At 40.3% G+C, this 27,930-nt stretch overlaps 1 protein-coding gene across 2 annotated transcripts; it reads left to right on the top strand.

Moving 5' to 3' along the window:
- The first annotated feature begins 1,808 nt into the window (after window positions 1–1,808).
- ecd (ecdysoneless homolog (Drosophila)) lies at window positions 1,809–27,930 on the top strand. Of its 2 annotated transcripts, none has more exons than XM_059946507.1 (13): window positions 1,809–2,094; window positions 4,462–4,579; window positions 4,686–4,773; window positions 6,016–6,194; window positions 7,129–7,321; window positions 8,670–8,798; window positions 13,872–14,003; window positions 15,126–15,211; window positions 18,243–18,349; window positions 20,015–20,195; window positions 20,654–20,721; window positions 20,956–21,167; window positions 26,450–27,930. In XM_059946507.1, exons 1-13 carry the CDS (start codon window positions 1,887–1,889, stop codon window positions 26,654–26,656), a joined length of 1,908 nt encoding a protein of 635 aa, XP_059802490.1. In that variant the 5' UTR covers window positions 1,809–1,886; the 3' UTR covers window positions 26,657–27,930. The 2 variants fall into 2 exon arrangements, with proteins under 2 accessions (XP_059802490.1, XP_059802489.1); XM_059946506.1 differs by having other exon boundaries at window positions 18,219–18,349.

Genomic DNA, 27,930 nt, shown 5'->3' with positions numbered 1-27,930 from the left:
TTGATGAATGTGTGACAATTTTCTTATCAAATTTATAAATGTTGGACAAACCTTTGTTCTATAGCACAGACCACTGGCTGAGCCTGGAATTGCATCATTACACCCATTTACATCCACATTCAGTGGCTGCTTTATGAGGTATGGAAGTGGAACTCAGTATGGTCTTCAGCTGCTGTATCCTATCCACTTCAAGGTTTTATGTGTTGCACATTCAGAGATGCTCTTCTGCACACTACTGGCATAACATGTGGTTCAAAGTTCAAAGTAAATTTATTAGCAAAGTACATATACACCACCCTGAGATTCATTTCCTTGTGGGCATTCACAGTAAATACAAGAAACACGATAGCATCAATGGGGCAGACAAACAATGTGCAAAAGATAACAAACTGTGCAAATACAAAAAGAACACAATAGAATAATAAAGAGAACATGAAATGAAGAGTCCCTGAAAGTGAGTCCATAGGTTGTGATGGGGCAAGTGAGGATGAATGAAGTTAGCCCCTGTAGTTCCAGAGCCTGATGATTGAGGGGTAATAACTGTTCCTGAACCTGGTGGTGTAGGGCTTGAAGCTCCTGTACCTTTTTCCTGATGGCAGCAGCAAGAAGAGAGCATGGGGCCTGAATGGTGGGGTCTTTGATGATGGATGCTGCTTTCCTGTGATAGTGCTGCGAGTAGATGTGCTCAGTGGCGGGGAGGGCTTTACCCGTGCATTACTGTCACCTTTCTGGCAGCTTGAACCAGTCTGGGCATTCTCCTCTGACTCTCTCATTAACAAGGCATTTTCATCATTGTTGTAAACTCTTGATGCTAGAGACTGTTGTGCATTAAAATCCCAGGACATGAGTAGTTTCTGAGATACTCAAGCCACCCTGCCTGGCACCAACAATCATTCCACAGTCAAAGTCATTTAGATCATATTCCTTTGCGACTATAGGAACAACCTCTTCCTTTCCAATCATCTGAGGATGCATACAGTATTTCCAGCAGAAGCAGTAATTCATTGCACTTCTTCCAATTTGGTGTATTCCATTCAATGTGATCCCTTCTGCTTTTAAGAAACCCAACACATTCAGCACTTTGCAGAGTGCAAGGGAACTGTGAGTTTTCATTCACCTGTTACTTTAATTCTACATCCCGCGCCCATTCTAGACTCATCCATATTGTCCTACACTGCTCCAACAGAGTCCAAGTTCCAGATTTTGCACCTCATCTTTGTATGCATCAAGGCAATATTAAGTTTAATAATTTTTGGTAACCACTTTTTTTTAATCTAACTTCACATATGTGGTTCATCCTTTCTGCCTCAATCTCCTTTTATTCTAATATTTAAGTTGAACCCTCAACAACTTTGGTATGCATCCTATTGCACGTTCCCACTGTTACCTTTACTCTTTCCTCTCTGCAATTTTAACATATTTGCTTCCATTCTTTTCAAATTCTCCAGTATCCTTGATCTCAAATATTCACTCTGTTTCTCTCCTCATTGATGGTGTTTCCTACATTATTTTTGTTTTAGTGACATTGCAACAGTATTAATAGTAATATAAATAATTGTTACAGATAGTATGTAAATGTAAGATGCTGTTGTAAAGACACAATATTCATACTACAAAGTTACACAGCACAGAAACAGACCCTTCGGCCCAACTGTTCCATACACCATTTGTCAGCGTCAGGCAACCATTGGAAACACACAAATCACCACAAAGCCGTTCATACGTCAAAGCTGTGACGTTATCTACGTAATGCCGTCACGAACGGAGACGGACGTCACAGTCGGCAGGTTTTGATTAGTGCGCATGTGATCTCAGCTGGCGGAAGGGTTTGAGTGTTGGAAAGGAGCGGGACGTCTTTTAGTGTCGGACACCGAGCGTAAGACAACATGGAAGGGTTTGTAGAGAGGAAACAAGAGCAGGGCACTGTTTGTTATAAGCTCTACCTCAGCAGTAAGGTTTCGCCTTCGGATCCCCAAGCTTGTAAGGATATGTTCGAGCGACTTTTGGAGCAAATAGTGGCTCGCTTGGCTCTGTTATCTACGGGGTACATCTGGAACAAAGAGGCCTTCAGTCTGAAATACACAGCGGCCCGGGGTGAGTGTTCTGCCTGGAGTTTCTCATGCTTCATGCACAACACTTTATGGTGCAGCCGCATTCTTGGATCCTTCCTCTCTTCCGGTCATATTATACTATGGGTTGTCGCTCCACGAGCGTTACCTGACCTAACAAGCCAGATTTTATCTTGCGTTTCCAAAAACCGTACTTTTTTATTTATGCATGCAGAGTTCACATTGGTGAGGACGTCAAAACATCATCTTTTGATGATGCATCAATACAGGCAGAATATAATTATGGTGCAGGGTTTGCATTGTAAAGGAGATGTAAGAATGTGCAGTTACACCATGAAAGGAAAATAGGGTACATCTTCAACAATATGCAGTTATTCTCCTTTGGCTGAAAATTACATTATTTCCCAGCATTTGATTCAATGAGAGGTAACTATAGTAAACAAGGTTGTAATGTAGTATAAATTGACAATCCTCTTGCCTCTGAATTGAGTTCAATTTTCTCCGAAGACTTTAGCACAAAAATCTAAAGTGACACTACTGAAGCTGTGAGAGAGTTTTGCACTGTCAGAGGTACCTTTAGTTATTAAAGTTATCTATTCTGTCAATATATTCAACATGGTGTTACTTAGCAGAAGTGTAGGAGGCCTTGCAGTGGTGCATAAAATCACGAGGAGCACAGATGAGGTTAAAACACAGGCCTCTTTTCCTAAGAAAAAGGAAATGAGAAAAGGAGCTGAGGAGCAACAACTTTGTGCAGAGGGTGGTGCATGTATGTATATGGAAGAAGTGCTGGAGGCACGATTTTCCAGATACACATCATTCTGTGTATGAAGTTGCTTCTCAGGCCCCTTTTAAACCTTGTACCTGTGCTCTTTTAACAATATAAATGACATGCAGACAGGTACATGGACTGGTAATGTTCAGAGAAATGAATTAAAAGTTAAGCAGATGTGTAAGCTTAGATGGGGGCCTTGAACAATATGAATGAGTTACGATAATGGGCCTGTTTCTGTGCTATACTTTATTACTCTGTGGCTCTATGTATTTCTAGCATTAGTTTCAGCAGGGAGTTGTGAAAGAATAACTGTTTATTTGGAATACATGTTTGAGATAAGAAAAGTAAGAAATGGTGACCCTCAAAGATTTTTGTTCGTAGTTGCACATTCTTATATCCTTTCTTGCTAAGAAATATAAATAGAAAAAACTCTTGTCTTCTCCAACATTCAGTAATCATGGTTGATTCATCAGTGCCTCTTTCCTGTATTAAATGCATATTCTCCATTTCCTTTAAAATCCAGCAGTCTATCAGCCTCTGTCTTCATTATGTTCAGCAATTGAACTCCCACAGTTGTCTTGAGGAAATCCAAAGGTTCATTGCTCTTTGGATGAATTTTTTTATTTTGAGACTGGCCCTTTTTTAGTTAACCCCTGAGAATCATCTGTCCTGTCACATATTGTCAATATTTTGACTCAGTCCTCTTATCTCTAGAAGAGACTGGGCCCAGCCTACATAATTTCTGTTCACAGGATCCCCAATCCATTCTAGCAATCACTATGGTGAATATTTATTGCACTTGGTCTATAACAAGATTTTCTAGAGAGCCCAGACCTGAGCACAATATTTGCAGATGCATTCTCACTAGGATCTAATAATCTTTTTAAAAGATGTCCATGTTTATTATACTGTAATCCTCATGCAATAAAGGCCAGCATTCTGTTTTCCTTCCCAATTGCTCTCTATACTTGTAAACATTAATTGATTCATGTACAAAGACAGGTTCATCTGAACACAAGTAACTTTTATTCTCAATTCATCTTTTAAATGAAAATAAATTGTGCTTTATACAGTACATCAGATAAACTATCCTATTCTGATTCCCTTCTTACCTCTTCTCCTCCCTCTGGTGCTCCTCCTCTTGCCCTTGCTCCCATGGTCCACTGTCCTTTCTTATCAGATTCCCTCTTTAGCCCTTTACCTTTTCTACCTATCACCTCCCAGCCCCGCCTCCCCTACTTGCCTATCTTCCCCCTCATCTGGCTTCACCTATCACCTTCCAGCTTGTACTCCTTCCCCTCCCACCTCCTTTTTTTGGCTTCTTCTCACTTCCTTTCCAATGCTGGCAAAAGGTCTCTGCCTGAAACATCAACTCTTTGATGCTGCCTGACCTGCTGAGGTCTTCCAGCATTTTGTGTGTGTAACTCTGGATTTCCATCCAGCATCTGTAGAATTGCTAGTGTTTATACTTTTTTTTGGCAATGTGAGTGACTTTGCTGTATTTTGTGTACAGTCAATCTTTCTTTGGTTCTAATTCTGAAAATTTAGTATTAAGAGCCATTTTGATCCTCCGTATCTTAATGCATTTAAAATATAATGGAAGTCTATTCATTTTAGGAGACGTTCCTGCCCATATCGGTGGTATGACGAACTTTGGTGATAATGTGGATGACGAATGGTTTATTGTGTACCTTATTCAGCAGATCACCAAAGAATTCCCTGACTTAGTGGCAAGGTACGCATTCTCTCATTACTAATCAGTAAGAAATAAAATTTGAAACAGAGCAAGAGATAGTTCCTTGTAATTCAAAGTAACGTGAAACATTTGTTTTTGCAATCAGCGTAGATGATGATGATGGAGATTTCCTGTTGATAGAGGCTGCCAGATACCTTCCCAAGTGGTTGAACCCTGAAACCAGTGTAAACCGGGTAAGAAAACTTCCATTTTTATCTCACCACTGATGGAGGCTATGGGTCATGTTGAGCCTTCCAGTAGCTTAGTGAAATAACATTCTTCATGTGCGTATCTAGGGTTGGATTTAATTTCTAATTTTGGTAGGATAGTAACATGAAAATACTTCCAGGCCAATATTTGTCCCTTGCTCAACTTCTGATAATGTGATCATTGACATGGTATTGGTGGGAACTTGTTTGCTATTTGGCTACCACATTTCCAACATTACAACAGTGTTGTTACATCAATGAATCTTAAAGGGTATGGTGTGAAAGGATACAGGTAGTCCCTGAGTTACAAACGTCCGACTTACAGAGAACTCGTACTTATGAACCAAGGAAGGAGTACGCCGTCCGCCATTTTAAGTCAGATTGCGACAACATCCGCCATTTTAAGTCTTTGCCTTGACACTGTGTTGAGTGTTTAACTTTGTATTTGGCTTAAATTTTTCTTAGTAAGATTTACCTTGAACCCCTTCTACCCCCCCCCCCCCCCCCCCCGCCGTTTCGGTCGGCTGTGACGCAGTAAGATCAGCACCGTGCTCGAGAAAAGAGGTTTGATCCAATGATAGACCATTCCCGTGCTGGGTTGATGTCAATCTAGTGAGTCCCATACCATCCGTGCTAGGTTGTTGTCGAGCTCGCAACTCGACCTTGTTAAAACAAACACTGCCACTTCCAGTTTAAATCCCCACATGGAATGTTGTGGAGGATCAAATACCCAAACCCAGCACAGCCCTCACTTGTTCCATTTAGCCTCAGTGCGGTGGTCCTTATGACCCAGTGGAGCTCGGGACCCGCCACCCACTGTGTTTCTGTTCCATTGACGGGAAGTGATCACGATTGAAAAGAAAGTGGAAATAATAAAGCGTTTGGAAAGAGGTGGAACGCCATTGGTCATTGGAAAAGCGTTAGGCTACAGTCGGTCAACAATCGGAACAATTTTAAAGGATAACGGATAAAGTGAGAATAATGGAGCATGTGAAACACCCCCCTCTCTCCCTCCCCCCTCTCTCCCTCCCCCCTCTCTCCCTCCCCCCTCTCTCCCTCCCCCCTCTCTCCCTCCCCCCTCTCTCCCTCCCCCCTCTCTCCCTCCCCCCCCCCCCCTCTCTCCCTCCCCGCAACTGGTCTTACCAGCATTGGCCCTTTAGGAATATTCGTTTTTTCCCAGCTATCTCTTTTCATAGGAAATGTAGATTTCTCACTTTTATTCTTTAGGTATATTTCTATCATGGACGTTTACACATCATCCCACTACCTCAGAACCCAGGGGAACTGACATGGTTACCGGCTAGCAATCCTACCATCCCTCAGGTCCTCAGCCTGCTCCCCACTCATTCTGAAAAGTGTCTGGCAGCAGAGCCCATTCGTAAGGCTATAAACAGACGTATACAAAGGTAATTAGTTCTCAGTCTTTTTTGATTCTTTAGAGTAAACTGTAATTTTTTGGTAGGAAGGAAGAACAAGAAACACAGCTTTAAAGAAATGTTGTAAAGAAATTTAGTGGAAGATCCTCTTCCACTACAAAATCCATAGAGGTGATTGCTCTCCCATGGCTGAGTTCTTAGCGTTAGCTAACCACTTACAATGTTTTGCATTTTAGGACAGATCCAGAAATTCAAGCCATTTCTGAATCTAACTGATTTGGTGTTTTTATAGAGTAGCTGCTGATTAATCTTGCATTGATTATAGTGCACAGGGAGTCAAATTCGGGTTGAATTTCAAGTACACAGTAGCAACTAGTTTTCTAAAGCCATTAATAAGAGGGGTTAAATTTCCAATTTTTATAATGAAAAGAACACCATGGTGTACATGGCAAGAAAGTTATGGTCAACACCTTTACACTTTGACTTTTTTTTTACCAATATTACTGTCAATTTTGTTTTCTAGAATTCCCATCACTATCCCCTTTTCCCATCTGATAATGCTAGTTCCCCAGTCTCTGTCCCTCTTGACATCAATGCTGATAAAACCAGTTGCTTATTTTCATTGTCTTCAGTCAGTTTTAAACCAAAATCACAGTGCGCTATGAGAAATTTGAAAGCTGTGTTTGGCAGCTTGCTGTTTGGACTTTAGGGTATGTTGATTGCAGAAGAAAGTAGGTACTGAATGAACTCACTGAAGGCTGACTAATCATCTACTTAGTGCTAATGAGCTCTTCGTGGTACAGACATAGCAACAGTTGTCTCTACTGCTCAGTGAACTATAATGTTGATTAGGTCATAGGACACTAATCTTCCAGATATATTTGGTATAATTCTTTTAAACTGGTAAAATGATTCTCAATCTTTTCCTGCTTTTTCTTGACTAATACTACTTTGTCTTGTGCAGTTATCCAGAAAAGATTCACAATGATCAACACCGAGCTTGCTGCTATGTTCCAGCAGGTATAGCTGCAGTGCTGAAGCGTCGTCCAGATCTGTTGGCACCTGCTATCCAGGCCTTCTATCTACGTGATCCTATTGACCTACGTGCTTGCCGTTCCTTTAAGGTCTTTCGCCCTGAGACACGTGTGATGGCTCTGGTAAGAATCTCCATTGAAGACTAAACAGTTTTTTTTAAAGATGTGTCATGGGAATGTGGAGTTCTGAGGTAAATTATACCCTAAATTTCTTATTTGGACACTTACTCCCTAACCCTGACCCTTGCCCTAACCCTCTTTAAAAGAAGGGAAAGTTGGTGTTTACTTGAGCAAAGAAAGCTGAACAGAAGGATGAAAGTGATAAATAGGTAGTACTTAATTTATAAAGAGAAAAATAAATATCAGCTGTGCTTAGCTGCAATAGCATCATTACTTAGATTTTTAAATGATTGGCAAAGGAGGCAAATGGTTTCTTTCTTTAAGTATGTAATAAGTTGTGTTCTCTGTTACTCTATTTTCAAGAGGAAATTTAATAGATAGCCAGATGGGCCCCATATCTAACAAAATAGGTTTCTAACAGAACATGCTGGCATTTGAGAGAATCCAGAAGTGGTTTATAAGAATGATTCCAGGAGTGAAAGGATTAACACATGAGCATTTGATGGCTCTGGGCCTGTACTCACTGAAGTTTAGAAACCTACTGAACATTGAAAGGCCAAGAGAGAGAGGATGATTCCATTAATGGAAGTCTAGGATCAGAAGGCGCAGCCCTAGAATAGATGGGCATGCCTTTAGATTAAAGATGAATTTCTGTATCCAGAGGGTGGTAAGTTTGTGGAAATCATTGCCACAGATGGCTGTAGAGGCTAAGTAATTTGATATATTTATAGTTGATGGGTTTTTGATTAGTAAGGGCATCGAAAGTTACTGGGAGAAGGCAGGAGAATAGGATTGCAAGGGAAAATAATTAAGCCATGGTCAAATGGTGGAGCAAACGTTGGGACAAATGGAAATTCTGCTCCTATATCATATGGTCTTGTGTACCTAGGTACAGTGAAACCTTGCATACTGTTCATACAAAATCGTTCTACCAAGGTTTGGTACAACAGAATTGCTATTTCAGTGTTTGACAGGTATGCTTATGGTATCATTTTGTGAGGGACAGGCCTGCAAAATGTGCATCTGCTGCCAGGTTAAAAGTTGAAGCTGTAGATGATACTTACAATATCACCAATGTCTGAGGGAAATTTGCGTGATCCTGGCTTTATATAACTGACAGGAATATAACAACATGTTTAATCTGTTCTTTTTATTTTCTCTTGCCCATCAATCTGATTAAATCTGTGGAGAGGAAATAAAGTAAAAAATTTGATTCAATGGCAGGAGAAAAAAGATTGTTAGAAATTGTTATTGCATGTGAGGAATATGAACATATACTTCTGAAATTATTAATTAAAGGGGAGCGAACTCTTAAGTTTGCTACAATTCATTACAACCTTTCCTTTTCTAGGTGACTTTTACAAAATGTCTGTATGCTCAACTACAGCAGCAGCAGTTTGTGCCAGATAGACGGAGTGGTTATGTGCTGCCAACACAATCTGACCAGAACTTCAAAGCACATTCACTTGGCATGAAACTGGTAGGAAATGCTGAATATAAATATTTTAATATTCTTTGTTTACTGTACAAAACGAGTTTTCACTATTTGGTATGCTATCATGAGCAATTTAGTTATCATGGAAAGCTTCAGAAAGCATTACGGTGCCCGTAAAAAGTATTCAACCCTCCCCACCACCCCACTCCCATACGTTTTCATGTCTTATTGTTTCATAACATTAAATCACAATGAATTTCTTTTTTTGACACTGGTCAACAGAAAAAAGCAAGTGAAAATAGATCACTACAAAGTGATCTAAATTAATTACAAATATAAAACACAGAATAATCGCATATGTATTCACCCTCTTCAAATAGTATTTAGTAGGTGCAATTACAGCCTTGAGTCTGTGTGGATAGGACTCTGTTAGTTTTGCAGATCTGGACACTACAATTTTTCCCCATTCTTCTTTACAAAACTGGTCAAGCTCTGTCAGATTGCATGGGGATCATAAGTGAACAGCACTTTCCAAGTCCAGCCAAAAGTTACAAATTGGATTGAGGTCTGAACCCTAATGGTGTGTTTTTGATGTGTGGTGTTTGGCTTACACCAAATATAACATTTAGTCTGATAGCCCAAAAGCTCAATTTTGGTTTCATCAGACGATAGAGATGCCTTCCAGTTGATTTCACAGCATTTCCCACGTGCTTTCTGGGAAATTCTAGCTGGAATTTCATGAGTTTTTTTCTCAACCGTGGTTTTCTCTTTGCTACTCTCTCTTAAAGCTGTAACTGGTGAAGCACCCAGACAACAGTTGTTATACATAAAATCCCACACGTCTCAGCTACTGAAGCTTGCAACTGTCATAGGTCGCTTGGTGGCCTCACTCACTAGTCCCGATCTTGCACGGACACTCAGTTTTTGAGGATGGCCTGCTGTAGGCAGATTTACAGCTGTGCCATATTATTTCCATTTCTTGATGATTGAGTTAACTGTACTCCAAGGGATATTCTGTGACTTGGAAATTTCTTGTAACCATCTCCTGCCTTGTGCTTTTCAATAACCTTTTTGCAGAGTTGCTTGGAGTGTTATTTTGTCTTCATGGTGTAGTTTTTGCCAGGATACTGACTCACCAGCAGTTATACTTTCCAGATACAGATGTATTTTTACTACAATTAAGTGAAGCACATTGACTACACATGGGTATCCAAAAACAGATCTCCATTTAACTAATTATATGACTTCTAAAACCAATTGGCTGCACCACTGATGATTTGGTGTGTCATATTAAAGGGGGGTGAATACTTGTGCAATCGATTGTTTTGTACTGACAATTAATTGAGATCACTTTATAAAGATCTGTTTTCTCTTTGACACGAAAGTCTTTTTCTGTTGATCAGTGTCAAAAAAAAAAGCCAAATTAAATCTACTGTGATTCAATGTTGTAAAACAATAAAACATGAAAACTTGTAAGGAGGATGAATACTTTTTATAGGCACTGTATATGGCGCATGGCCAAGTGGTTAAGGCATTCATCTAGTTATCTGAAGGTCGCTAGTTCGAGCCTTGGCTGAGGCTGCATGTGTGTCCTTGAGCAAGGCACTTAACCACACATTGCTCTGCGACGACACCGGTGCCAAGTTGTTTGGGTCCTAATGCCCTTCCCTTGGACAACATTGGTGGCGTGGAGAGGGGAGACTTGCAGCTTGGGCAACTGCCGGTCTTCCATTTAAAAAAAAACCTTGCCCAGGCTTGCGCCCTGGAAACTTTCCAAGGTGCAAATCTATTGAGACTAACGGAGGCCTACATGGAGCAAAATGATCAAAACAGGCTTAGAATGTTGAACCAAGAGAGAGGCATTTTGAAAAGAAGGTAACTGAGAATTTACTTCGTATGAGTGGGCAAAATTTTGGTGAATGGTATTACATAAGAGGAAGGAGGGATTTTTATGCTCTTCAGTATGGGAATCCAAAAAGTGGACTATTACCTAAATGGAGAAAGATTGCAGGTGAGTGAAGTACCAAGAAATCTAGATGTTCTTGTGCATGAATCATAAAATATAGCAAGCAGATGAGGAAAGTAATTTGGAAAGAAAATGGCATATGAGCCTTTGTGATAAGAAGATTGAGGATTAAAAGTAAAGAAGTATTGTTACAGTGATACAAAATACTGGTGAGGTCTGGAGTACTGAGCAAAGATTTCATCGTCTTATTTAAGAAGGGAATATATTGACATTAGAGATACACTACACTATCTCTTAGGATGAGGGAGTTCTCCTGTCACAAATGGCTCTAGAAATAGTATCTAAATTCTTTGGTGTTTGGAAAAACTGAGGTTAATCTTATGGAAATATTTGATCCTAAGGGTAAATGTCAAAGATGTTCGCATTAATGGAAAAAATCTTGAACAAGGGATTGCGTTTACCAGATTCAGGGGCAATCACTTAATGCTTAAGTAAGCTGAGCCTACTGGGCCTGAACACCTCTCTCTGCAACTGGATCCTAGACTTCCTGACTGGGAGACCTCAGTCAGTCCGGATCGGGAGCAGCATCTCCAACACCATCACACTGAGCACAGGGGCTCCCCAGGGTTGCGTGCTCAGTCCACTGCTTTTTACGCTGCTGATCCACGACTGTGCTGCAACACACAGCTCGAACCATATCATCAAGTTCGCTGATGACACGACCGTGGTGGGTCTCATCAGCAAGAACAACAAGTCAGCTTACAGAGAGGAGGTGCAGTGGCTAACGGACTGGTGCAGAGCCAACAACCTGTCTCTTGATGTGAACAAAACAAAAGAGATGGTTGTTGACTTCAGGAGGGCACGGAGTGACCACTCCCTGCTGAAAATTGACGGCTCCTCGGTAGAGATCGTGAAGAGCACTAAATTTCTTGGTGTTCACCTCACATAGTCCCTCAACACCAGATCCATAGCAAAGAAAGCCCAGCAGCGTCTCTACTCTCTGCCAAGGCTGAGGAAAGTCCATCTCCCCCCCCACATCCTCATCACATTCTACAGGGGTTGTATTGAGAGCATCCTGAGCAGCTGCATCACTGTCTGGTTCGGAAATTGCACCATCTCGGATCGCAAGACGCTGCAGCGGATAGTGAGGTCAGCTGAAAAGATCATCGGGGTCTCTTTTCCTGCCATCACGGACATTTACACTACACGCTGCATCCGCAAAGGAAACAGCATTATGAAGGACCCCATGCACCTTTCATACAATCTCTTCTCCCTCCTGCCATCTGGGAAAAGGCTCCGAAGCATTCGGGCTCTCACGACCAGACTATGTAACAGTTTCTTCCCCCAAGCTATCAGATTACTTAGTACCCAAAGTCTAGACTGACACCTTGCCCTTCTGTCCTGTTTATTATTTATTGTAATAATAAATAATTATTGTTGTGCACTTTATGCAGTCCAGTGTAGGTCTGTAGTCTAGTATAGCTTTCTCTGTTTTTTTATTACGTAGTTCAGTCTAGTTTTTTGTACTGAGTCATGTAACACCATGGTCCTGAAAAACGTTGTCTTATTTTTACTATGCACTGTACCAGCAGTAATGGTCGAAATTACAATAAATTTGACTTGACTTGACATCTTGAGGAAGATGGTCAATGTCTGGAATTCTCCACCTTGGAAGATTGTAGACTCTAGATCAGAGATGGCCAACCTATGGCGCATGAGCCAAAAGTGGCACATTGCACCCCAGTGATAATAATAAAAGAAGTCAGCCTTCTCATGCAAAAAGTATTAACCAAAAACCGATTTGTAGAAAAAAAAATCTATAACAGGAATTCAAGTAGCTTAGAGCTAGAAATGGGTTTTACTGAGAATAAATCTAAAACTTAGCAATTATTTTTAGTGATTTTTAAAATTATTTCCTGTATATCTTTTGGCGAATGTTATCATCTTTTACATTAATCTGTTTTCAATGTAAAAAAATGTTCAATGAGTCAAACTAGGAAAGAAGGACTTGCGTTCTGTAGTCGTTCCATAACTGTTCAATACACGTTTGATACTTGTTTGATCCTGAGACGCCAGGCGTCTACACCAGCGGTGCATCACAGGTTTTTGCCAGTCAGTTTACAATTGACACTCATGCGCTACGGAGTTGTGCTTTGTTCATCCTTTGTGAACATTTGCAGTTTCGTACTTTTTTGAAAATTAAGGCTTGTTTTTACATTCAGTTACCCATCACAGTGCAGAAGAAAATAAACAAAAGAAAAGCAGAAAGTGATAGTAAACATGAATTCAATGAACAGTGGAAAAATGAGTTCTTATTTATAGTGGGTCCGTCAGGAAAACTGTTGTGCATTGTTTGTGAAAACACTTTCTCACATAATAGAAGACATGATCTTAATAGACACTATAAAACACAACATCAGACTGAAATAGAAGGAAAACTGAAGCTAGTGCTTGGGTCTGAGTTACGAAAAGCATGTGATTAAGAAAAAGGAAGAAACCAAAAGAAGACAAAATATATTTGTTAAAAGTCTCATTAAGGTAATCTTGTTTTTATATTAAATCAATATCATGTAAAATTGCTAAATATGTCTATATTAACATACTTTTACAAGAATTGAATGGGGGTACAAGAGTTGTATGGCTCATCTGAACTCATGCGTGAAAAAATTGACGCATGGAATGTAAAAGGTTGGCCACCCCTGCTCTAAATCATTGAAGGTACTCCAAAGAAGTTGATAAATGTTTTTTGAAAGGTTGGGAAATCAAGGGTTATGGTGAACTGGCATAGAAGAGATTAGAGTATATCTGCTATGATCAGATTAAATGACAGCAGGCCAAGAAGCATACAAATGCTCCTCTTGTGCTGTTTTTAATATCCATAATTAATATTCAAAACCTGTAATTTTGATTTTGGTTAATTAATTCTCCAGGGATTCCAGCACATGAAGAATGAGGCACTGAAATGACTAGAGAAACAAGATGAGCATATTTATAAATTCTTTGACCCACCTCAAACTGTTTTACTTGACCATTCTTTGATACTTTGTTGTCCAGCTGCCTCTTAAGTTAGTTTGTTTACTGCACTTTTGATGTCATGGGGCTTTTGAATAATTAACTATAAATATTATTTACTCTTTCATCCCCTTTTCTAGGCCCATGGTTTCGAGATCCTTGTTTCCAAATGCTCCCAACCCTTGTCTAGTTTTACAACTGGAAATTCTATCTCCAGTGATCCCCTCTGGGAAGAGTTTCTAAACAGTCTAAAGAAAAATGCCTATTTCAAGGTAAGAACTAAAGTTGTTGCCATTCATTGTGGGATATGTCTTTGCATACGCTGTTGAAATGTTGCAGATGAGCTGATTGGACTAAATTGCAGTGAACTACTTTTCTGGAGAATTTTTATATTTCACAAGCTTTTAAAGGCATTGGAGATGATTGGTTACTTTTTACATTGGTTGTTTCTGCTCAATAAAAGTGTGTGAATGTGTGTGTTTTATATAGTCAGTAATAAATTTAATTTGTAAATGAAGCAAGAGGCAAAAATGCATTGGTGAAACACCATCTGAATACTGAAGGCCACATAAATTAACATTTTACCATGTGGCTCAGGTGGTTGTGGGCTGAATAATGAATATGTAAAGATATTTCAGTTACTTCAGCAACAAAATGTATTGAAGATTACCATGGAGCATGTGCTTATAATGGCATCAATACACGTGAATTGGCTAGGACACTAGTATAAATCCACGGTTGAACTCTTGAATAGGAGCAGGTGTTCTTGCATATTTGCTTTACAGCTACTTATGACTTTCCCTGATCACTGTTTAAGGCTGTAATATAAAAAAACTACGGGAATGTATCAAACATCTTCACGTTTGCATCACTGCTGAGAATTTTTTTTAACTATCTTATTGAAACTTATTGGTGACTTCTATTTTTAATTCTATGCTAAAATTCGCCTAAATAAATGTTGAAACTCATCTAAAGGCTTTGTCGCCTGTAGAGCATGCAAACTTGTGTTTTGTAACTTCAGAGCGTTAAACTAATCTTCAAAGGAAGATGTAGGGCCTGAAATACAGGTATAACTTCACCTTTAAGCGAGGCACTATGTATGACATGGTAGCATGATGACATATACAATTAAAGTATTTTTACCTATAACTCTCAATTAAACAAATGAGCACTTAATCAAATAATACCAGTATACAAGATCACTCAAATATTATTGAAATATTAAATACACAACACAGACTTTACAGATTTAGATTTGTGTGGGTCATTGTGGCTGCAGAAAGGCTTTGAGCTGTTGGCAGCAAAAAGATGATAAACTCAGCCCACATGTCTGAAGGCTAGTTTAATTTTTAATAGCAGCTTGACATGAGAATTTTTGTGTTTATCTTTGATAGGGAGAGCTGGAAGGTTCAGTACAATATAAAGAATTGCTCCAAATGGCAGAGATTTACTTCCAGCAGTCTGTCGCCAGACCTAAAAGGTACAGTACCTGCTTAATATCCTGTGTACAGAAGTACATGAACAGGACTGAAATTCAGACCATGAGACTCTGGTCTAAGTATCTTAACCTCATTAAAGTCGTAGCCAGGACAAAATGTTATTGCTCATTTTATTAAGTTTCTCCTCCATTTAGTTTCCAACAAATATCACTATGCAACCCTCTCTTCACTGACATCACTTTTCTTCGTAGCTGGGAATAATAGTCAAGTCAACTTTTATTGTCATTTCGACCATAACTGCTGGTACAGTGCATAGTAAAAATGAGACGTGTTTCAGAACTGTGGTGTTACATGACACAGTACGGAAGACTAGACTGAACTACGTAATAAAAAAAAATCACAGAAAGCTACACTAGACTACAGACCTACACTGGACTGCATAAAGTGCACATAAACAGTGCAGGCATTACAATAAATAATAAACAGGAAAGTAGGGCAAGGTGTCAGTCCAGGCTTCGGGTATTGAGGAGTCTGATAGCTTGGAGGAAGAAACTTACATAGTCTGGTTGTGAGAGCCCGAATGCTTCAGAGCCTTTTCCCAGACAGGAGGGAGGAGGGAGAGGAGATTGTATGAGGGGTGCATGGGGTCCTTCATAATGCTGTTTCCTTTGTGGATGCAGCGTGTAGTGTAAATGTTCATGATGGCAGGAAGAGAGACCCCGATGATCTTCTCAGCTGACCTCCCTATCTACTGCAGGGTCTTGCGATCGGAGATGGTGCAATTTCCTTTCAATAGCCTTTCAACATAAGACCGTAAGGCAGAGGAGCAGAATTGGGCCATTTGGCCCATCAAGTATCTCCGCCATTTTATCATGGCTCGTCCATTTCCCTCTCAACCCCATTCTCCTGCCTTTTCTCCATAACCTTTCACTCCCTACTTAATCAAAAACTTATCAACTTCCACCCTAAATACCCCCAGTAACTTGGCCTCCACAGCAGCCTGTCGCAACAAATTCCACAGATTCAGCACCCTCTGGCTAAAGAAATTTCTCTTCTCCATTCTAAATGGACGTCCCTATTCTGAGGTTGTGTCCTTTGCTCTTTGACTCCCCCACTAGGAAACATCCTCTCCACATACACTCTATCTAGACCTTACAACAGTTGATAAATATCAATGAGCTTCCCCACTCATTCTTCTAAATTCCAATGAGTACAGGCCCAGAGCCATGTAACACTCCACATATTAAAACTTCTTTCATTCCTGGAATCATTTTCGTGAACCTCCTTTGAACCCTCTCCAATATTAGTACATCCTTTCTCAGAAAAGGGGCCCAAAACTGCTCACAGTACTCCCAAGTGAGGCTTCAGCAGTGCCTTAAAAAGCCTCAGTGGTACATGTTCTTATATTCTAGTCTTCCTGAAATGATTGCTAACAGTGCATTTGTCTTCCGTTTTGCCATGACATATTTAGACAGTAGAAGCTGTTTCCAAGTGATTGCTGATAAGAAACAGCAGATTAATTGGCAGATTTATTCAGGTCCAACAGGAGAATTCATCCCATTTTAACAGTTTGCTGTTTGGCCACCACCACTTCACTGACAACAGAGGCTGCATCAGTCCAAGCTGGCAATATACATGCAGGTTCATGTGTTAATATTGAGTATAAGAAATGGGCCAGCTGTCCAATTGAGTCTGCTTTTGATTCCTCTGCTATGCAGAAATCTCTCTAATTCTGTCCTAAATGTATATAATGAGGTTAACTCTGCTGTGATCCCAAAAAGCTCTTTTGGCTAATTGCAAATTTAAACATCTGGAAGGCATCGCAAAGATAGAATTGGTTGCTTTCTGCATTCTCTTGCTAGATTTGCTTTGCGCGTTGACAGACCTCAGCTATGTTTACTGAAAAGGTCTGAAGGATTTTCAGACACAAAAACATACCACGTAACTATTTGTGTAGAATAGTGCACGTAGTAACCTCAGCTCTGGAGAATCTGAAATAACTCTGAATAGAAGGAGAAGTAGGTTTTATAGATGCTGACTTAACTTACCTAGATAACAAAGCTTTTTGAAGAAGTCAGTAGGGGGTGCTGGCAAGAAGCAGGAACTCATAATAGACCGAAGTTATGGATAGAGCAGTAGCAGAGTTTGAGTGAAAGGCTTGAGAAGGTGAGAATTTTGGTTCTGATTAAATATGCACAATACCTAAGATTGATTTTCTTAGCTTTAACAGTTTAACAAATCTCAAAATCCTGACAGTGTATTTATAATTTTGGTATTTATATTTTAAGTTTTCCAATGTTTCCAATTCATTGGCAATCTGATCCTATCTACAGTCTGATTTTATTTTTTGTAGGTTTGCAATATGGTGTGACCTGCTAATGTTACCAAACAATAACTAAAGTATACATATACTGCACCAAATATTCAAGTTCTAATATTACCCTAAATCAGATGTTCAGTTTGAACTTTATTGCATGGCTTTATGCACCAACTAGAACAGCGCATCAGCTTCATAGGACATTGTATATCAATTCCAGTTTACAAAGTCAGGCTTATTAATATTAATGAGATTAAGAACAATGTTAATATGGAGTGTATAATGTAAGAATAAGTATTCTAATATTACACAACTCTTCTACTAAGTTCTGAATATTTGTCGTTGTTCTTTTTGACTATTCATTTTGATCTTTGGACCCTAGTGATAGCCAACACATTCTATTTGCTTCTCCAGATTAATAAGTTATAGTTCATCCCTTCTTGGGAGAATGCCTAGAATTGTGCCGCTGTTGTAAGTGTCTGAAAGCACCCAAGCTTAAAGAGAACTGTATTGTTACTGATGTGCTGCAGATGATATCCTATTTCTTCTACCCTTGTTAATAATTTGTGAGAATAATACAAGCCAAATGGCAAAGTACTGAAAATTTCCATTTGTAAATATTAGTTTAATATATTGGAAATTAGTCCTAGTTATGAACATTAATTATGGATTTTCACTGAGAGGCTACTAGAATCACTAATTGTTCATTAATACCTTTTCCTTTTGTTTAGTCATGCAGTCTTTTTTTCTCTCAGTTCATCTATTTCAAGCCCAGGGGAACAGATTATGCAGCTTTTGCAAACTCTATCCTACAGTGTGGAAGAACTACAAAAAGAAGGGGAGAATCTCCCTCCAGAGGATGGTAAGTAATGTGTGTTACTTTGAGTATCAATATCTGAGGAATTAGATCAATTGTAGAACCACTAGAATAAAAAGGGAGGCATTTTGGCTAATAGGGCCTTTGCAGTGCAATCCAGTTCCCCTTTTTTGCCTCTTGAAGTCTAAGATTTTAATCTTATCCAGTTCTCAGTTAAAGTCCACATTTGTGATGTGCAAGAAGAATTCTTCCTCATTCTGTTCATTTGTCAGCCACTAAATTAGTGATCTCAATTTATTCTATTTAAACTTGTAAGATTTTTAACCTTCAAACTTGCCACAGTGATGAGGATCCTAAAGATCAAATATCCCATATGAGTTTAAGACACTCTTACAATTAGGAAATCCATGTTCAAGAGATGTCGTCTGCAAATAGGAGGGAGGCCTTTCAGGATAAATTTATGAAATGTTTGCACGTGGGAAAGTTGGGTTATAAAGGTTTGGCATTCTAAAAAAAAACCTAATACTAGGTTATTCTTTATTTTAAATAACTGATAGATTGTTGATAACCAACTTTATGAGAGAATTTTGAAGCAAATAAATTGATACCTTTAAGAGCAAGCTGGCAAGCACTTATTAAAAAAAAAAGGGATAAATAAAATACACTGAGGAAAGAAGGTAGAATGCTCATGTTGAGATTACCACCAGCAACAGCATGAATGGCCCATTTGGATACTGTCTGTACTATATATCTTGTATGCTGAGGATATTGCTGAATGGGAGGATATATGGGCAGCACAGTAGAATAGTGGTCCCTTAATGCAATTACAGACACAGCAACACACACAAAATGGCAGTGGAACGCAGCAGGCCAGGCACCAACTATAGGAAGATGATAGATGATGTCAACATTTTGGGCCGAGACCCTTCGTCAGGACTAACTGAAAGAAGAGATTTGAAAGGGGGAGGGGGAGATCTGAAATGATGGGAGAAGACGGTGGGGGGAGGGGGGGAAGGAATGAAGCTAAGAGCTGGAAAGTTGATTTGGCAAAAGGGGTACACAGCTGGAGAAGGGAGAGAATGGGATGGGCGGCCTAGGGAGAGAGAAAGAAAGAAAGGGAGGGGAGCACCAGAGGGAGATGAAAAGCAGGTAGTAAGTGATTGTGAGAGGGACAGAGAGAAAAGAAAAAAAGGGGAAGAAAATAATTAATTAATTAATTAATTAAGGGGAGGGGCACTAACAGAAGTTAGAGACATCAGTGTTCATGCCATCAGGTTGCAGGCTACCTGGACGGAATATAAGGTGTTGTTCCTCCAACCTGAGCGTGGCTTCATCTTAAAAGTAGAGGAGGCCATGGATATACATATCAGAATGGGACGTGGAATCAAAATGTGTGGCCACTGGGAGATCCTGCTTTCTCTGGCGGACAGAGCGCAGGTGTTCAGCGAAATGGTCTCCCAGTCTGCATTGGGTCTCACCAATGTATAGAAGGCCGCACTGGGAGCACCGGACACCGTATACCACACCAGCCGACTCACAGGTGTTGTTTCTTCCGTGTTTAAGTAAATCAATTTGGGTGGGTTTTCTGTCCTCTAGTAACTTGCAGCTCCCTTCTTGCTTCAATGGGAAGGTTTATATGAATGACTTAAGTAACTACCATATGGACGTGGTTCATTGCTGTTACCTTAGTTTGATCCATTGCCTGCCTAGATGACGGTTGGTTGAATATTTCACTGGAAGAGCTGGATCAAATGCTAGAGGAGGCCTCTGGAACAAAACTGTTTAGACATGAGGAAAAAGAGGAGGAGGATTATGATCTACACGACATCACAAAGTGTATGAAGGCATTTGTATCAAAGGTTTCCTCGCATGAAGGAGCAGAGGTGCCACGGTATGAAAAAAGAAATTGATATTAAAGATTTGTGTGTGTGTATAACATTCATTGATTGTCGTTCACCTGTAACACTGAATCATGGGGTCTTCATATATTGCAGCTGATCTGTTCATTGAACTTTTCTTAAATTAATTATCAATATAAAGTCAAAAGAAGGTAAATGGATTGCTTGACAAAAGTATGGGATAAAAACTGAATTTTATCTTCATGTGGTCTAGTTATATCTCCGTGCTTAACATGGATATTTCCTATACAGTGACATATAATACAATTAAGGTTGCCAGTAGATTTTGAGTTCTAAATGCCCAATCTTACTGAGTATCTCGTGGTATATTCCCCATGAGTGATTATTAAAGCCATGTAAAATAGAGATTGCCATTGACAGTTCTAAATAATCAACTGCTACGATGCCAAACTTGAGATAAAACTATCTTCTTTCTTCATCTTCCTGTCAGGTCTTCAGCTAACAATCAAGTTGAATTTGACGTGAACTCCATCACCAGTGCTTTGGAAAAGATTCTAGGTAGGAACTGCTGATGGTGCCACTTCCATTGGTCTATTCAGGCTGAGCATCTTCAATGGGGAGCTTGATCAGTTCTTGATTAGTAAGGTCAATGTTTCAGCTGTAGACCCAGCATCAGAACTGAAATGTTAACCTGTCTTACTCTGATAAGCCTACTGGTTGTACAGCTTGTGTAGTCTTGCCTCCCACTTCAACCCAGTGTGCTGTATTAAGTACTTTGGTCCTGATTTACAGGGGTAGAATCTGAAGAACTTGATTCTGATGATCTTGAAGAGGAGGATATTGATTTATTGGACAGTGATGAAGAATTTGACAGAAGCGAAGACCCAGAGGAATGTGTTTCAGCAACTAAGGCATTAGAGAATATCCGAGACTACATGACGCAGATGGATCAGGAGTTAGCTGGCACCCACATTGGCAAAAGCTTTACCAAAGTCACCAATGAGGTAAGTCATCTGGAAAAAGCCAATCATGTATATGAATTTTTGCATAGAGAACACCAGATTCACCTATCACCAAACCTAGTCATGACTGATCTAACTATGGTGACCATCGATTTTAACAGCCTCATTGATGTTGATTCATTGTCCTAGAAGCAGTTCTGGGTCTTTTACGTTGCAAACAGTAAATGCCTATTAACTTGTTCAGGACAATTACATCTTTGATTCCATTTATTTCTTGCATAACTTGAACTTTCTTAATTCTGGTCCTTGGTTCTAGGTCTTCATCAGTGTTTTTTTTTCTTTCTAATACTTACCACACCCTTTGGCCATTCCATTTCCAGATGTTAATCTTAATTTCAAATCTTTTCCTGCACACTGGCAACACTTCTACTCCCAACAAAGCCTGTTTCAAGGTATGTCTTCCTCTGGGGAGTGCTGTTAAAATGAAACTTTAACCAATACCAATTTCTGAACCAATACTCTCAATAATTTCTCCTTTGGCTCCTCCCACTTCCTCCAAACCAAGGGTGTAGCCATGGGCACCCGTATGGGTCTCAGTTATGCCTGCCTTTTTGTTGGCTTTGTGGAACAGTCCATGTTCCAAGGCTATACCGGTATCCATCCCCCTCTTTTCCTTCGCTACATCGACGACTGCATTGGCGCTGCCTCTTGCACATGTGCTGAGCTCGTCGACTTCATTAACTTTTCCTCCAACTTTCACCCTGCCCTCAAATTTACCTGGTCCATTTCCGACACCTCCCTCCCCTTTCTTGATCTTTCTGTCTCCATCTCTGGAGACGGCCTATCTACTGATATTTACTATAAACCTACGGACTCACAGCTACCTGGACTATTCCTCTTCCCACCCTGTCTCTTGCAAAAAGGCTATCCCCTTCTCACAATTCCTCAGTCTCCGCCACATCTGCTCTCAGGATGAGGCTTTTCTTTCCAGGACGAAGGAGATGTCTTCCTTTTTTAAGCAAAGGGGCTTCCTTTCGTCCACCATCAACTCTGCTCTCAAACGCATCTCTCCCATTTCCTGCACATCTGCCCTCACCCCATCCACCTGCCACCCAACTCGGGATAGGGTTCCCCTTGTCCTTACCTACCACCCCACCAGCCTCCAGGTCCAACATATAATTCTCCGTAACTTCTGCCACCTCCAACGGGATCCCACTACCAAGCACATTTTTCCCTCCACCCCCCCCCCCCCCTTCTGCTTTTCGCAGGGATTGCTCCCTACGTGACTCCCTTGTCCACTTGTTCCCCCCCTCCCCCACATCCCTTCCCACCGATCTCCCTCCTGGCACTTATCCTTGTAAATGGAACAAGTGCTACACCTGCCCTTACACTTCCTCCCCCACCAACATTCAGGGCCCCAGACAGTCCTTCCAGGTGAGGCGACACTCCACCTGTGAGTCGGCTGGTGTGGTATACTGCATCCGGTGCTCCCGGTATGGCCTTTTATATATTGGCGAGACCCGACGCAGACTGGGAGACTGTTTCGTGGAACACCTACGCTCGGTTCGCCAGAAAAAGCAGGATCTCCCAGTGGCCACACATTTTAATTCCACATCCCATTCCCATTCTACTATGTCTATCCATGGCCTCCTCTATTGTCAAAATGGATCCAAACTCAGGTTGGAGGAACAACACCTTATATACTGGCTGGGTAACCTCCAACCTGATGGCATGAACATTGACTTCTCTAACTTCCTTTAATGCCCCTCCTCCCCTTCTTACCCCATCCCTGACATATTTAGTTGTTTGCCTGTTCTCCATCTCCGTCTGGTTCTCTCCCCCCCCCCCCCCCTTTCTTTCTCCTGAGGCCTCCCATCCCATGATCCTTTCCCTTCCCCAGCTCTGTATCACTTTCGCCAATCACTTTTCCAGCTCTTAGCTTCATCCCACCCCCTCCGGTCTTCTATCATTTCGCATTTCCCCCTCCCCCCTCTACTTTCAAATCTCTTACTATCTTTTCTTTCGGTTAGTACTGACGAAGGGTCTTGGCCCGAAACATCAACATCGCTTCTCCCTATAGATGCTGCCTAGCCTACTGTGTTTTACCAGCATTTTGTGTGTTGTTGATTTCTAAACCAGCTGGGTTTATCTTTATTTTCTGTTTATGTTCAAATTTAATTGATGGGGAATGAGAACTGTTCATTACTATTAATAAGAAATTGTGTTGTACCTACTTCAGGTAAATTCCCACTTCAACAGTGTCAAGTTCACATTTATTTATACACTGTCTACTCTGTTAAGTACTTCCTGTACCTAACAAAGTCACCACTGAGTGTATGTTTATGGTCTCCTCACCACTTCAAGGTGGTTCTGCTGCTGTGGCCAGACTGATTCAGTCTGGCAGTTCTCCTGACCTCTGTCATTAAAAGTTATTTTGCCCACAGAACTGCCACTCACTGGTTATATTTTTGCACCGTTTTCTGTAAATTCAATGCTTGGAAAACGCACTCCATTGTCCTCATCAGCCTACCATCCTCCCCTCTGCAATACAGCACTCACCATTATTAGCTGCCTCCCCTATCTTGCGTCAAAAACTAAGAGTGGGCTCAACCAAATAAACAGTGCTACTGTGCACTACCATACCGGGCTGAAGAGACCTCTACCGAGATTGCTAACAGAGCTGTTTGGACACTACCCACCACTACAGGTGCTAGCATTGCGCTTTGCGTGAAGTTCTGAAAACGTTTTTCTTCTATCATGTTCTCTCACAGAACCCCTAGCAACCTCTTGTGGAATGCCAGTTGAGAAACCCTGCTTTGTAGACTGTTGTGTGTGGGGAAAATCCCAGGAGGTCAGTTTCTAAGATGGTCAACCCATCACATCTGGTACCAAAAATCATACCCTGGTCAAAGTCACTTAGATCACATTTCTTCCCCATTCTGATGGTTGGTCTGAACAACAACTGGACCTGTGTGCATGCGTTTAGGCATTGAGTTGCTGCCACATGTTTGGCTGATTAGATATTTGTATTAACAAGTAGTTGTACAAGTATAGCTAATAAAGTGGCCACCGAATACATATTTACAATATATGATGTCTAAGAGTGGATAAGAATCAGCCACATTGCTGTGGATCTAGATTCAGACCAAGGCAAGACTAGGGAAGAAGCTATGCCTGAAGAGCATTTCTACTACAATCTATATCCTTCGGTCAAATTTGCTGTGATGATCTGTAATTCCAAATCTTTTTTCTGCTGTCACAGTGCTTTTAGAGGTTGGTGATGAAACATATCAACTCCTGTCTAAGAAGCAACTTGGAACTACTCCAAGTTCCGTATTGTCACAACAGGTCAGTGGCTCCTCACTCAAGACTGGAGCATCTGGACAGTGAAGATGCATACATCAATGATTCATTGACTACAGCTCAGCATTCAGTGCCATCATCTCCTCAAAACTGATCAGTAAGCTTCGGCACCTTAGCCACAATACCTCTTTGTGCAATTGGATCTTCAGTTTCCTAATTTGCAGACCCTGGTTAGTTCAGATTGGCAACATCTCCACAATCTTCATTAGCACAGATGCATCACATGGCTGTGTGCTTAGCCGCTAGCTCTACTTGCTTTATACTGATGACTGTGAGGCTAAGCACAGCTCCAATGTTTGCTGACTACAAGTTGGTAGTCAAGTCAAGTTTGCTGACTACATCGCTGTCATTGGCTGAGTCAAAGATCGTGACAAATCAACTTGTAGGAGGGAGATTGAAAATCTGGTTGAGTGGTGTCACAGCAACCACCTCTTCCACTGTCAGCTGGACCAAGGAGCTGATTATTGACTTCAGGAAGAATAAACAGAGAACCAGTCCTCATAGGGGTTTAGAGGTGAAGAGGGTCAGCAAGTTTAAATTCTACTGTGCTATTTCAGAAGATCTGTCTTGGGTCCAGAATATCAGTTCCATTAAGAAGAAAGTACGGCAGTGCCTCTACATTATTAGAAATATGAAGATTCTGTTTATAATCTAAAACATTGACAAACCTTTATAGATGTGTGGTGTAAAGTATTGACTGGATGCATCACAACCTGGTATGGAAACACCAATGCACTTAAACGGAAAAGCCTACAAAAGTAGTGGATATGGACCAGTCCATCATGGGTCAAGCCCTCCCCACCATATGAACACATCTGCAGCGTGCTTTCACAGGAAAGCAGCATCACTCATCGAGGATGCCAACCATTTAGGCTATGTTTTCTTTTCACTGCTACCATCAGGAAGAAGGTACAGGAGCCTCAGGACCTACATCATCTGGCTCTTGAACCAGAGGGGATATCTTCATTTAACTTCACTCACCCCATCACTGAGCTGTTCCCACAACAAATGAACTCGCTTTCAAAGACTCTACTGGTGTACTCGATATTTATTGCTTTATTTATTAATTTTTTTTGTAATTGCTCATTTTTATTGTATTTTGCACATTGATTGTTTCTCCATACTGTTGAGTGTGGTCTTTCATTGATTCTATTGTGCTTCTAATTTGCTGTGAGTGCTCACAATAAAATGAAACTCAGTTGTATATGATGACATATGTAATATGATAACTTACTTAGAACTTCTGAACTTTTAACTCTTTTAGTTGCATCAATAAATTGCTCAACTGCCAAAGTGGGATTTGAACACTGGTTTATAAATCAAAGTCCAGTCCTCTGATTACAGATCTATAAATTATCTATCACACTGTCTTCCTGGCATTTTATTTAATCACCCTGAGCTCTGCAAATACTATTTCTTGTCCCCACTACAAACAGCTCCAAATTCTTCTCACTCACAGTCTATCCACTCTTAATTCTTTTTTCTCCCCATACATAATGCACATTACGTCCTTTGAGAAACAAAATCTGAACTTGTGATAGTCTAGCCAATATAATTTTTCAAGCTAATTGTAGTAAACTCCCTGCAATAAACACCCATTCTGATTTAGTTTTCACCCTCATTGCACAGATTTTCATCAGCTCATTCCACTTTCATAAAGAAAGCCAGCCAGTAACTTGTCCATTGATGCTAATTTTTACATAAAATTCTCCAATGAGTTAATTATCCGGAGATATAATAAAATCAGTGGGGAGTTGACATTTTGTGCTAAGACTGATGAAAAGTTAAATGTTTTGGGCCCGAAATGTCGACTTTTATTCCCCTCCATAGATGCTTACCTGCTGAGTTCCATCAGCATTTTGAGTGTGTTACATCAAACTGAAACAGCCTAACCTGCAATTTTCACCTATTTTAGAGGGTTCTTTTGTCACTTACACTGCTTTCTGTTGGATGTCTCATAGGCTGAGCTGGACGACATTGATCTGGCAGAAATAGCAAAGGACGAGTCAAAAGAGAATTTGAGCGTACTGCCTGTGGATGTGGACTTGAATCTAGTAGAGAATTTCTTGGAGTCTTATAGCTCACAAGCTGGCCTTCCTGGACCTGCATCGAATATCTTACAGAGCATGGGTCTCCGACTACCAGATAACAAGGACAACGCTATGTAAAAAAGGAGTGCCACAAACTGATTCTGTCAGCTGTAATACTTTGCTATTATCCACTTGGTTCCACCATGATCATCTGCTCCATGATGCATTTCTCAATTAAGGAGAAGAGGAGTCCTTAAATCTGACTTTAGTGTAGCTGCCTCTTTAATTTGCCGTGAAATGAAAAGGTACTGGAATCAATGTTCATCTTGTCACATTTTAAAATTTTCTTTGAAATCATTCAGAAAATATTTTTGTAACTAAATAAGTGGAAACAACAGAACTTTGAGTACATGCCATTACCGTTTTAAAAAAAAATAAGCAGGGTATCATATGGGTTTGTGTGGTGAATATGTCTTCCCATATAATTTTATCACTCATTCTGCATTTCACTGTTAATATGAATATCTTTTTTATCTATACACACTATACCAGTAGCCCCGTTTGAGTAAAATAAATTAGCCCTTACGCAATTCATAAATCATGAACCAAAATTTTGAGATGTGGGGTAAAATTTGCTGTAATGAAATTTCAAGACGTATTCAAACCTGTAAGGCATAGGAGCAGAATTAAGCCTTCATTAATTCTAATCTGCTCCACCATTCCATCATGGCTGATTTATTAACCTTCTCAATCCCATTTTCCTGCCTTCCCCCAGTAACCTTTGATACATTGATTAATTAAGAATCTGCCAACCTCTGCCTTAACTATACCCAGTGACTTGGCCTCCATAGCTGTCTATGGGCAACAAATTCCACAGATTCATCACCCTCCAGCTCAGAAAAATTTTCACATCTATTCTAAAGTCACTTTTCTGAAGCTGTGTCCTCTGGTCCTGAACTCCCCCACTATAGGAAACTTCCCCTCCAAGTCCACTTTATCTTGGCCTTTTAATATTCAATAGGGTTTCAATGAGATTTCCCCCTACTCCACTCCCCCCCCCCCCCCCGAATTCTAATATTGCATTTGTCGTCTTACCACTGACTTGAACTCCAAATTAGCCTTTAGGGCAGGGGTGGGCAAACTTTTTGACTTGTGGGCCACAAAGGGTTCTAAAATTTGACAGGGGGGCCGGACCAGGAGCAGATGGATGGAGTGTTTTGGTAATAGATCTCATAAGAGAAAATAAAATATCGTGGGATATGTAGAAAACATGTGCTTTAATTTCAATTGAAAATGAACAAATGCATTACAACAAAATATCTGTCTTTGAAGTCCCATGGTATTTAGCTATTTATTGAAATGACTTTTAAAACACTGAAAATTAAATGAATAAAATACAGCTTTTTTTAATA

The sequence above is a fragment of the Hypanus sabinus genome, chromosome 21, assembly GCF_030144855.1.
Source record: "Hypanus sabinus isolate sHypSab1 chromosome 21, sHypSab1.hap1, whole genome shotgun sequence".
NCBI classification, from domain to species: Eukaryota; Metazoa; Chordata; class Chondrichthyes; order Myliobatiformes; family Dasyatidae; genus Hypanus; species Hypanus sabinus.
Note: the sequence above shows the minus strand (reverse complement) of the source record. Positions and strands in the feature narration are given on the sequence as shown.